The following is a 12917-nucleotide window of genomic DNA, read 5'->3' on the forward strand; positions in this document are numbered from 1 at the left end:
ACTAATGAGATAAACAGGTCAAGATTCTGTATCTGCATTATGGTGGTAACCGCCTCTCTCCTCCAACCCCATTTCTCCAGAATGTTCCTTCCTACATTATAACTACTGACCTCCCTGGGTTCTTTTATGTCCCAACTAAAATCCTAGCTCCTAGAGAAAGCCTTCCCCAACCTGTCTTAATTCCCTCACTTCTTGTTTATCCTATATGTAGCTTTCTATGTATGTGTGTGTGTGTGCATATATATGTATATATTTAACATATTGTCCTCTTCCCTCCCCCATTTAAAATATAGGTTCTTTGAGGACAGGGACTGTCTTTTGCCTCTTTTTGTATTTCTAGCACTTAGCATAGTGTCTGGCACATAGTAGGTGCTTAAGGTGCTTAATAAACATTTATTGAATTGAATTGATAGCTGCCTAAAGTTTCAGGGGCTAACAAAATCAACTCTCCTCAATCCCATGCTCTGAACTAGCTGGGCTCTTTAGAAACTATATTCATTGAGTCAAGGGCTTGGCTGTTCACAAATCCCCTGGGATTTGTAGTTCCTCCCAGTTTGGAAAAAGAGGAAACTAATATGAGATCAGTCCTTCATTAAAAGGACAGAGTAATATTATCAGATAGGTAATAGAGAGGAGGAGGAGAGGAGAAGAGAAAAGTGTCATTGTCCCTTGGTAACAGCCGGTAACAGCCTCACCTGCAGTTCCTTTCTTTAAGATTATCAGAGATGACTTCTAAATGGACAAATTGGAAGGTGTGTGTTGCTCAGTAGTAGAGCACTGAGACACATAAATCAGTTACAAAGAACTGAAACACTCATTCCTGCCTTATCTTTAATTGTATGTTTTTAAAAATTCACTGAAAGAATCTATTTTCTAGATTTAATATTCTTTCACATAAGCACCTGTGATTGACCCTGTGCTTATGTTCCTATGGTATCTTTTTATAGCATGAGGAGTCAGAAAGAGAAGAGTGACTTTTCCTAGTGTTGACTGGGAGCTCAACTGCCAGGTCATCATTAGAACATAAATTATTTCATATCTTTCTTTTAAGTGCAGAGAAACTATGAATGGTGGGTTATATTTTATAGAGCTTCCTTAGGGACAGGAGTCAATGTTACGTACATAATTCAGAGAAGTATATATAGAAATTCCTCTCATAAATATAAAGCAGAGAAATATTGAAATACAATAAGGTGCTGATAATTAAATATAGTTTATTCACAAGTAAGCTAAATCTGTGCTGGGATGCTTGTTCTATACATTGGAGGCACGGTTTTAGGTTGTACGATCCAGGGTAAGGAGGCTCTGTCTAATTATTTTCAGAAGGTCCATTTTGAGCCACAGACTTAAAACGAGCTCTTCCTTGGTCTGGATCTACTTCGGCTCAGAAGTGAGAATTTCCATTTATGTTTTGCTCAATTGAGGTTCAGAAGCAGCTTTTGAGACATTACGGACTGATTGTAGTACAATACTAGTAGAAGCTCTGGAGGGGTGATCCCTTGGTTTTGGTGGATCCAGCATGTTAGAAGTAGTTTTTAAAGCATTAGCCTTTAATTGTGGTGGACACAAGATGACAAAAGAAACATTTGAGGCATCAGTGTATGATTGTTGTGGGACACTATTGGAAACTTTGGAGGGGTTATTCTTTGATACAGGTGGACATGGGATGCCAGAAGAAACTTTAAGAGGGATAGAAACTGCTTGAGGCACCTGCATTTTCTGTTGATTTGCCTTTTCCAAGAGGAGATGTTTTTGGTCCTCACTGACTGTCATGCCACACTGAAATTGTTCAAGGTTTTCAGAAGTATCCATGGTGTCTAGGTACACTTGCACTCTGTCCATGAGGCTGCTCTTCATTGAGGAGCCCTCTTCATCAGAAAACCAGTCCCTAGAGAGTTCTAAGCTTTGGCTATAAAAAGAAATCAGTGATAAGGATGATGACAGGGAACTCCGGTCTGGAGTCATGCTCCTCCCATTGTCCGAGGTGTCTGAAGTTATGGAGGTCATCACAAAGCCCAAATCCCTTCGCTTACTTTTTTGAAGAGCTATAAAAAATGACATTGAAGATTGAGCATCAACATCCCATATTTGAGAATCAAGTTCTGATTTAATTATATGAGCAAAGGAATTAGAAGATTTTTTCAGTTTGGAGTCAACAACCCCAGTAGTCTCACCTCCCTACTCATCCTGCCTTAAGTACTCCCTCTATTCCACCCAGGAAGGTGGGGAATTCTTTAGGCTTTCATGTTCAATTGAGAAGATTGTTTTAAGCAAAATTAAACTCAGCAACAAAAGATTATAATCAAGCTACTTAGGTGTGGGATGGGAATCCCTTCTCATCCTTCCCCCTACCTCAAACACTTAAGAATCCTATTGTGAAGGTCCAGGCTAGCTCCTCTGAAGGGCTCAGAATAAGTCTTTGCCCCATGTTGGGCGCCAAAATGTAAAGTTCTTGTCGTCTCTCAATTGGAATCCTTCTCTGGGAGGAGATCTCTTTTCTGTATAATCTTTTCTCTGTGAGAAAAGATGTAAACTCCTAAAGGTGTGAACTCTGAGCTAGAGAATTGTTTAGACAACCTGAGTTCTCACCTTATAATCCTAACATCCCATAGCATCTTTTTTTTTTCTATCAAGTCCATTCATTCATTTATCTATTTCTTTGTTTATTTATTGTGATCTCACCATTGCCTATGAAGACACCATAACTAAATTAAATCAAATCAAATCATTGTGTACATAAATTTGAAGGTTTTTTTTTTCAGTTTGGAAAGTAACAAACATTTTATTTTGTCATAGGTCTCATTTATTGAATACTTACTATGTGCAAGACACTGTACTTAACTCTGGATTGTCTAACAGCTTAAAGGTTGCTTAATGAAAAAAAAAATAACATCTTCCATATAGTGAGTTGAAAATATACTGCCAATATGCAGTTAAATTTCATAAATTTTATTTTTTGAAATTTACAATTGGGTTAAGATGAATGAATGGAACCTAAGATTGGCTTAGTTGACACTTCATTGCCATGGATGATGCTCATGGGCTGGTCACCTTTGATAGGGAACAGGATTTAGAGGGACAGCTCAGTTGGTACAATTTGGATATAAAAAACCTTCAAGCTGGCTTTGTCTATGACTTTCATTATCACTCACTTTCTCAATTATGGCTCCTAACAGACGTGGATACATACCATAACCCTGGACTGAGAGAAGCATTAGTGAAGGTCCCCTTTCACCAAAGTGGGGACACATAGAAGAGATATAGAGCCTGGCTAACCTCCATGGATATTGCATGATAGCACTCCTGCCCTCAACCAAGCTCTCTCCCCGAACTCTACTCCTGTCTCACAACCACATCAACCAACCAATAATAAGCATTTGATAATATAATTTGATAAAAATCTATAATAAGCATTTATTAAGCACTTACTATACATCAGGCATTATTCTAAACTGGTTTGATCTTAGGTACTATCCCCTCCCTGGTAAATGGTTCCTTAAACATAGGAGTTAAGACAATCAATCCCCACTTGATTCAGCTGTTTCCCAATGGGGGAGCATCTGAAAAAAATCTCTAGGGTCCAGTGGATGACACTCGCCTTCACTTTCTTTTGTTACCATCCTCTAAAGTGCTCTATTATCCTTTATCATCTCACTTCCATAACAAACATTTCTTATGCATTTATGGTAAGGAATATACTGTGTAAGACACAGAGGAATATCATGATGGGACATGACACACCCCTTGCCTTCAAAGAATTTACAGCCTCATCCAGTTCTAAGACATGGACACAACAAAATACAAATTAGAAAGTGTCTCAGTACATAGGAGTTTTTTTCTCAAGTACCTTCTTGAAGTCCTAATTCTTTATCTCTTGCAGCCTATGACAAAAAATAAAATATTATTTGTTACTTTCCAAACTGAAAAAACCCTTCAAATTCATGAATACAATGATTTGATTTTATTTATATGGTGTCTTCATGTGCAACAGTGAGACCCATGCTGGAAAGGCTTACAATGTCAGTTATCACAGGATGCTTCTTTAATGGGAAGGCAAGCTTGGCCTACTCCCTAGTCTGTCTGTCCAGAGCTCAGTGGAGAGGGAGCGCACAGAGATCCCAGGACACAGATTGGTCAGCAAAGCAGGAGGCTCAGAGACCTGACACTGGAAGGGAATTTAAAGGCTGTTGCAAGCCCGTGAGTCCTAAACAAACAGAGGGACTCACGCAGCTGGATTTGAACTCAGGGCTTTCTCTCACAAACGTCAGTGCTCTGGCCTTTCCCAAGCAAGCTGAGGGAGTAAACTCCCGTGGCCCAATTTTCCCAGGTGCCCACCATATTTCCATCAGATTTGCTTGCTATTATTTATATGTAAGAGGGAATGGCAGAAAAATGTGACCTTTCTTTCTCTTTGACCAATGAAGAAATGAACATTTTAAGAATAAAAAATTAAAAACAAAACAAGGGAATTAAAGGACTTCTCTTAGGTGATATGACATCAGGGACAGCCAGATGGCACTGTAGTGGGTAGAGCACCAGCTCTGAAGTCACGAGGGTCTGAGTTCAAATCCAGCCTCAGACACTTAGTAGCTGTGGGGCCCTGGACAAGTCACTTAACCCTGACCGCCTTCCACCAAAATCAAACAAACAAAAAAAGAAATGATTTCATCACAAAATCTACATTGTAAATGCCAAAGAGCTCTAAGGACTGTATATCAGCTCAATCCCAGGGCCTTCCAGGGTGTCCTCTGCTCTATTTTTATAGGCCCCAATAAGACCCAGGTCTTCCCTAGAGACTTCTGGCAGAAAGTTCTTCCTCAGACTGAGCTGGGATCCACCTCGCTGAAGTTTCTGTAACTTTCTATAAAGAATCCCACAATGATCCTTGGGGATTTCTAATTGAACAAGGCCTGAACAAGAAACCTGGGTTGCATCCTTGCCAACAGCCTCTCCCTCCCCAGGTCTACTCTGCAGAGAATAAATCTCCTTCCTTCTGGGTGGGAAGAGCCTTTAAATGTGGGTACACTTACAGAGATGGAAACAATCCCTACTCACAAGAAGCTTATATCATCATGTTGCCCAAAAGTCTCCTACACACCCAAGTGGAGTTCTGGGGGCAACTGAAATGCCAGGGTCCCTGAGGTGGGAGGCAATGGAGAAAAGTGAAACTGATCTTCAGGGTTTTGTATGACTTTGACTTTGGGGGCAATATATGAGAATATGAGAATAGTGACCATGCGTCAAAACAACAAGGGAATAAAGAGGGGAGGCAATCATTTCACATGAATATTATAATAAAGCCATTTCCATAGTTATTTGATAAAATGAAACCCGTGGGCCCTACCTGTAATCCACTAGAATGAAAACATCGAGATAAAGAAAGACCATGGGAATGTGGATCCGTTATGGTACTGGATGATTTTCCCCGACTTTTTCTATCAACTACTGTAACTCTGGAAACCTGAAATAGCTCCCTGAAAGATGTTTTAGAAAGGATATCATTTTTATATACAATAGATGATCAATTAACTGATTAAAAAAAAACAATAGTCTAATGCTTATTCTGTACATAAAAACTGAAGTGATTCTATACCTCAAGTGTATCCACTTAGAGTTGGTGTATTGTGTGTGTGTGTGTGTGTGTGTGTATATATATATCTATATATATATATATACACACATATATAGGTATATGGTGTAAGATATTCATCTAATTTCTGCTATACTTTTTTCTAGTATTCCTACCAGTTTCTGTCAAGTTGTTTTGGGGTTTATCAAACACTGGGATACTATGCTTGTTTGTTTCTATAATTTTGTGCACCTCTTCTATTGATCAACCTCTCTATTCCTTAACAAGTATCAAATTATTTTGATGATTATGGCTTTATAGAATAGTCAGAGATCAAGTACTTGCTAAGCCCTCCTTTTTCATTTAAAAAAATTGATATTCTTGACTTTTTGTTCCTTCAGATGAATTTTGTTATTTTTTTCCCCAGCTCTAAGCAGTCCTTTGGTAATTTAATTGTCATGGCACTGAATAAGTAAATTAACAGTTAGCATTGTCATTTTTATTATATTGGCTCAGCCTATCCATGAGCAATTAAATAGCTATTAAAAATTAAACAATTAATTATTTCTCTAACTATTTAGATCTGACTTTATGCTTTAGTCTTTTAAAAGACCCAGATCATGAAATACATGCCATTTGAAACTCATGCACTAAATAAAACACATAAACAGAAGCTTCTACTATACCTCCGTTTGTAAAATAGGATGCCGACCACGATTGACAGAACAATGAAAGCCACTGCAATAACACCAACCCCAATCCCAAGAAGGGATGATAAGTGATGCAGAAAATCTAGACAGCAAAAAAAAAAAAGATTATTTTTATGCATACATTGACACATTCTCAGATGAATTAGAATGACTGAATGAGGTGAAGCCTTCAACATGCAGAGAACCATACACAAACACGATCTAGACAGGATAAATTGGAAATAATCAATAGATTTGATTTTGAATTTATTTGAATTGAATTTGAACACTGCATTAATGTTATAGTAAAATAGAAAAGCTGTATATAATGCTATATCTCACGTACAAATCTCTCTCTTCTCCTATGTATATGGAAATGCTCATTTTATTTGGTGTTTGAGTTCAAAAGGAAAAAAGGAACATCAGTTTAGGCCATACAACAAACCAAGTTTGTGTACAAAGGTTAGAGTTTGATGTTGAGTTATAATGCATTTATTAAGTGTTTACTGTAATCACACACTCCCTTTCCTATTTTGTGCTTCCTTTCCTGAATAAGTGACTGAGTGTCAGAGGAGGTGGACATGTCCAAGACTAGGGTGGACCCGGTGAGGGGGTGAGGAGGAGAGGTGCCGGCCCACTGAGTGAAGCTGCCTGGCAGCCAAGGAGTTTCTTCAGCAGAGAACAGATGGCCACTGACAAGGAGAGGGTGTGTGTGTGTGTGTGTGTGTGTGTGATCCTATGGGGTTTGTGTGATTGTACTCAGTGCTTGCTCAGATTGTGTGCTGACTATAACTTCTGGGTCTAGAGCCAGTCTATGTTTGTGGGAGATGGGGGCGGGGGTGCAGAGAGACTTCCAGGAGAAAGCAGCTGCTCAGATGTCTTTTAAAATTTTTTTTCAATAGTATTTTATTTTTCCAAATACATGTAAAGAGAGTTTTCAACATTCATTTTTGTAAGATTTTGTGTTTCAAATTTTTCTCCTTCCCTCTTACTGCCCCCCCTCCCCAAGACAGCAAGTAATCTGATATATATTAAATCCGTGCAATTCTTTTAAATATATTTCCATATTTGTCATGTTGTACAAGAAAAATCAGACCAAAAGAGAAAAAAAAATGAGAAAAAAACTAACCAAACAAACAAAAAACGGTGAAAATTACTACATTTTGATTCACATTCAATGTCCATAGTTCTCTCTCTGGATGAAGATGGCATTTTCCATCCTAAATCTAAATTGCCTTAAATCACCACACCAAGTCCATCACAGTTTCAGGAGATGTCTTTATAAGCATTGTGTCCTCTGGCTCTTGTGCCCTCTTAAAACCCTTTACAACGTGGCCTCGGCTTTCCCTTTCTGCCTCATTAAATATCACTCACCCTCCTGTACTCTTGAGATCAAAGTCACAATGGTCCCCTCTCTCCCTCCCATGGTACACTGTGTCTCTCAAGTCTACGTCTTTGTACATGCTGTTCCCTGTGTTTGGCACTTCTACGGATCTCGCTGCAAGTTCCTCTCCTCCTCCCCACTTATTTTATAGTTGATTGCTTTGCATTTATCCTTTTTATGTTATATAACCATTAGAAGCACTAGCTGTCTCTTCTGTAAGACTTTCAGTTCTCTCAGAATAGGGACTGTTCATTGTATTTGCATCTGTAGCCCCTGGGGCCTAGCACAGTGCCCGGTCCATAGGAGGCCTTTAAGAAATCCCTGATTGATAGACTGTGGAGAGGTGACACTTCTTTTTTTGTTTTTGATACTCTTGTCTCCTTTTGTGTAGAACTGGTGCCGTGACACTAAAGTCACTAATTAGTAACTGTTCCTTCCTGAAATATGGCTTCTTCTGAAGGAAGTGGGCTTGGCAAGTGTGTGGGGGCTCAGAGCTAATTGAAATGGGCAGATGATTCCCCCTGAAAATGAGTCCCTATACGACATGTGTATCAAATAGTTTATCTTCTCAGTGAGAGGGTGGGGAGAGGGGAAGGAGGAGAGAATCTGGAACTCAAACTTTTAAAAACAAATGTTGTTTTTACATGTAACTGGGGGAAACTACAACACTAAGAATTCAAAAAAGAAAATTAGTCCCTCCCACCTTATGCGGAGAGGCAGAGTTAAGGGACAAGTCATAGAGAGCTTTTGGTCCCCAGAGAGATTATACAGCACTTTTACTCATCCGGGTATGCAGAAACCCAGGGTGACTGTGGACTCCCCAGTAAATAGCTGTCAGTGCCACCTGGCGGTTAACTTGTGAAAGTACATCAATTACCAGAGTCTCTATGAGATAATAATAGATGGCATCCAAATCTCATGAGGCTCCTTTTAGACATGCTGGATGATGGGTATTGGAGGTCTCTGAACCCTAATTCAAAACCTGCCCAGGTAGTCAAGGGCTATTTTCCTGCCGACATTGTGGGGTGTTGGAAAGCCTTTTTCCTACTGAACAGAAACTAAGTACACATAAAAGGCACAGATAGACAAAAGCTTTCTCTTTGTTCTCCTCAGCCCTTAGCATGCCCTTAATAAATGTGGCCGACTTGTTCAACCCTTCCCCAGCGAACACTGAGGGTGGAGGAAGCCATGCTGTAATTCTGGGTAGCAGCAGTGCCCTATCTCCCTAATCCAGGATCTGTGGCAAGATTCCGTGGCAAGATCCGGGGAGCTGAAGTAACCGCAGAGATGATGATGCAATCACTGACGTCTGAGGGGCCAGCAGCTGCATTTCAAAAATGGAGAAATGCAAATTTTTTGAAGTCCGGCTCATTGTGTATGTACCAGCAGCTACTATGAGCCTTGGTAGGGATGTGTGGCCCTGGGAGGTGGAGACACCTAAAGGTGTCTAAAAGTGGAGACAAGCAGCAGTTTTGGCCACCCCCCCACCCTGGCCTGCAAGCCCACCAGCTTCCTTTTCTTGACTGACCTCCCTGGCACAGATCACATACTAAAACCTAAGCAAATTCCACCAGAAGCCTCCACTTCCCCCCATTGCTCTGCTGCTGCTACTGCTGCACAGTCCCGCGTGGCCCAGTACATGTGTTTTTCTCATTATCGCTGTGGTTATTTGTCCTCCATGCTTGAAGAGCGCCATGGGGAAGGTGATACCTGCAGGTGAGTTGGATCTAAGGGAGGGAGGCTGGGTAAAGTCGCAGTCTTACTTTCCCCTGCAGAGCCCTCTGGGTTACGACCAGGTATAGCCAGGACAACTCGATGCAGTGGGAGATCGTGGCCTTTTTAAGATAAGGTCTTTAACAGGTCTCGGTTTGTCAGCGCAACTTGTGTTTGGTTCACTTTACCCATTAACCATGTCCACCTAACCCCGACTGCCATATAAGGACAATCCCTTCTGTGGGTAGCTTCCATGGTGGGAGTGCTGCCTTGGGCCAGCTGGAGAAGGCTCATTTGCAGGCAAATTGGGCCGATCCAGACCCACAGGAGCAGGAGGCCCACAGGAGCGGGAGGCCCACAGCAGCAGGAGGCCCAGAGGAGCGGGAGGCCCAGAGGAGCAGGAGGCCCAGAGGAGCGGGAGGCCCAGAGGAGCGGGAGGCCCACAGGAATGGGAGGCCCAGAGGAGTGGGAGGCCCAGAGGAGCGGGAGGCCCAGAGGAGCGGGAGGCCCAGAGGAACGGGAGGCCCAGAGGAGCGGGAGGCCCAGAGGAGCGGGAGGCCCAGAGGAGCGGGAGGCCCACAGGAGCGGGAGGCCCAGAGGAGCGGGAGGCCCACAGCAGCGGGAGGCCCACAGGAGCGGGAGGCCCACAGCAGCGGGAGGCCCAGAGGAGCGGGAGGCCCACAGCAGCGGGAGGCCCAGAGGAGCGGGAGGCCCACAGGAATGGGAGGCCCAGAGGAGTGGGAGGCCCAGAGGAGCGGGAGGCCCAGAGGAGCGGGAGGCCCAGAGGAACGGGAGGCCCAGAGGAGCGGGAGGCCCACAGGAGCGGGAGGCCCACAGGAGCGGGAGGCCCAGAGGAGCGGGAGGCCCAGAGGAGCGGGAGGCCCACAGGAGCGGGAGGCCCAGAGGAGCGGGAGGCCCACAGCAGCGGGAGGCCCACAGCAGCGGGAGGCCCAGAGGAGCGGGAGGCCCAGAGGAGCAGGAGGCCCAGAGGAGCGGGAGGCCCACAGGAGCGGGAGGCCCAGAGGAGCAGGAGGCCCAGAGGAGCGGGAGGCCCAGAGGAGCAGGAGGCCCAGAGGAGCGGGAGGCCCAGAGGAACGGGAGGCCCAGAGGAGCGGGAGGCCCACAGGAGCGGGAGGCCCAGAGGAGTGGGAGGCCCAGAGGAGCGGGAGGCCCAGAGGAGCGGGAGGCCCACAGGAGCGGGAGGCCCAGAGGAGCGGGAGGCCCACAGCAGCGGGAGGCCCAGAGGAGCGGGAGGCCCACAGCAGCGGGAGGCCCAGAGGAGCGGGAGGCCCACAGCAGCAGGAGGCCCAGAGGAGCGGGAGGCCCACAGGAATGGGAGGCCCAGAGGAGTGGGAGGCCCAGAGGAGCGGGAGGCCCAGAGGAGCGGGAGGCCCAGAGGAACGGGAGGCCCAGAGGAGCGGGAGGCCCAGAGGAGCGGGAGGCCCACAGGAGCGGGAGGCCCAGAGGAGCGGGAGGCCCAGAGGAGCGGGAGGCCCAGAGGAGCGGGAGGCCCACAGGAGCGGGAGGCCCAGAGGAGCGGGAGGCCCACAGCAGCGGGAGGCCCACAGCAGCGGGAGGCCCACAGCAGCGGGAGGCCCACAGCAGCGGGAGGCCCACAGGAGCGGGAGGCCCACAGCAGCGGGAGGCCCACAGCAGCGGGAGGCCCACAGCAGCGGGAGGCCCACAGCAGCAGGAGGCCCAGAGGAGCAGAGACCCACTGACTTGGTCTACGCTGGCTTGGGCTTCCCAGGGCTCACTCTCCCAAGCTGTTGAGTTTACTTGAGAACATTTGGAAGGGGCCACTTAGCCCAGGCCAGACTGCGCCAGAAATCAAGTCCCAGGACTTGCAGAGCAGGCAAAGGGGAGACTCTTGTTCTCTTGGCTTTGCCAGCAGGTGTCACTGTTAGCTGCTTCTTGGCCTGTCCACTCACAAGGTTTGTGTATCCCCACTGGTGTAGACGCATCCACCTTTTACACCTCTCAGACCTTCTTTCTATGGGTTTTGGCCCTTGTGGACCAGGACCCATGTAGAGCTGTGAATCTTTTTTTTTTTTTTTTTTTTTTTTTTTTTTTTTATCAGAATTTAGCTCCGAGCCCCCATCTGCTGGTACCTCCTGGCTCTTGAAGAAGATGCTCTATTTTAGTGAGGGCAACTTCCTTGCTTAATGAAGGTGGTTTCTCACATAGACAGACAGCGGGCTACAATACCGCATGCAGAATTTTTACATAATTTCAAATTTTTGAGCAAACAGCCAATACTTAATAACAGGGAGACAAAGCAGAATAATAAACCAGGAGCATCTACCAAATAGCTTCACATCCACCGTCTCTTAGACCCTGAAACTAAGTCCCTCTCCCTACCCTAGACATAGGTTTGCTCTGAATTCGAGAATTCTAGGCCAAATGCAATTTGAACACTTCCTTGACCAGGCAAAAGAGCGTAAACAACACAGTTCCCACAGTGGGGTTGATTCATACTTTCTATGGCGTTGGTCATCAGGTGCGAATGAATTAATTCTGGACTCAAGGTTTATGGCTCAGAACAACCCAAGAGCATGGAATGGAGAAGCCAGTGGGAATTAGATTTTGTTATAATTGTTGCTTCGGCTTTCCCGGCAGTCCGGCCACAGCTTCCCCTTGTTAGTGCAAGGTGGGTAGAATGGGCGCCCAGCCCAGCAAGGAGCTGTCCCACTCCTGGATGTCTCTTTGTCCCTTTCACTTGGATCATCACTACCATTCCCTCTTGCTGTCCCATCACATCATTTCCCCAGCCCAAAGCTCCTGCGGCTCCTCAGAGGACGGGAGAAATAGCTAGAGAGCGAGGGGCCTCCCCTCCCTATTGGGTCCCACTGCCCCAGAGGCAGTGCCATTTATTTTGGAGAACTCCTCCCGGGTGGACTTGAAAGGTTCCTAGCTGACCTGCACTAGATGCTCAGGAGTCCATTATGATGGATTTTGTGCTCTGGCAGGACGGGGAACTGTATTTGCTCATATTTTTTGGCGCCCTGGTCAATATTTCACTGAGAACCAAGCAGCCCCTCACTTCAGGAGGACTAGTTAACAGCTTTCAGGATAAGGTCACCGAGACCATATTGATGGGTGTCGTAGCAGAACCTTTGCACCGACCAGCCTGGACATCCCATCGTGGGAGTATTGAGGAACCTGCAGTGTAGGAGCTGCATAAGATTATTCAGGGAGGCAGGTCCGGTGCCCAGTGACCTGTGTGCCATGCTCAAGGTGCCAGAAGTGAGGGTGGGGTTAAGACGGGAGGTGCTGCGTATCACAGCCCATCACTCTGCCCTCCCCGGGCTCAGGTGGCCAGAAGGATGGCCACCTTCCTCTCTGCTGCCATCCTTCCAGTCTGGCCTCCTGGGTATCTCTTCATATTGTTCATATGAAGCTTCCTCATCCACGAGGTGTTGGGGGTTTAAACCCTTGTGTACCCCACATATCCAAGATAACTTGATGGACCATACATTGGCCCAGCAGGAGGGAGGGTCCCAAGCTAACCTTTGGGGCCACTAATGGGTATCTACATAGTCCAGGCCCTGCTATAGATCTA

At 45.4% G+C, this 12917-nt stretch overlaps 1 protein-coding gene across 1 annotated transcript in view; it reads right to left on the reverse strand.

The window, feature by feature from the left end:
- Positions 1–1194: 1194 nt before the first annotated feature.
- Positions 1195–12917, reverse strand: part of C4H1orf185 (chromosome 4 C1orf185 homolog) — a 33378-nt gene continuing 21655 nt past the window's right edge. Inside the window, exons 4-7 of the mRNA XM_074265973.1 lie at positions 6256–6361; positions 5345–5474; positions 3848–3881; positions 1195–2045 (exon numbers count right to left, since the gene is read on the reverse strand). Coding sequence (XP_074122074.1) covers positions 1405–2045; positions 3848–3881; positions 5345–5474; positions 6256–6361 — 911 coding nt within the window. The 3' untranslated portion in view covers positions 1195–1404. The remainder of the gene's footprint in view (positions 2046–3847; positions 3882–5344; positions 5475–6255; positions 6362–12917) is intronic.

This window comes from Sminthopsis crassicaudata, chromosome 4 (assembly GCF_048593235.1).
Source record: "Sminthopsis crassicaudata isolate SCR6 chromosome 4, ASM4859323v1, whole genome shotgun sequence".
Lineage (NCBI taxonomy): Eukaryota > Metazoa > Chordata > Mammalia > Dasyuromorphia > Dasyuridae > Sminthopsis > Sminthopsis crassicaudata.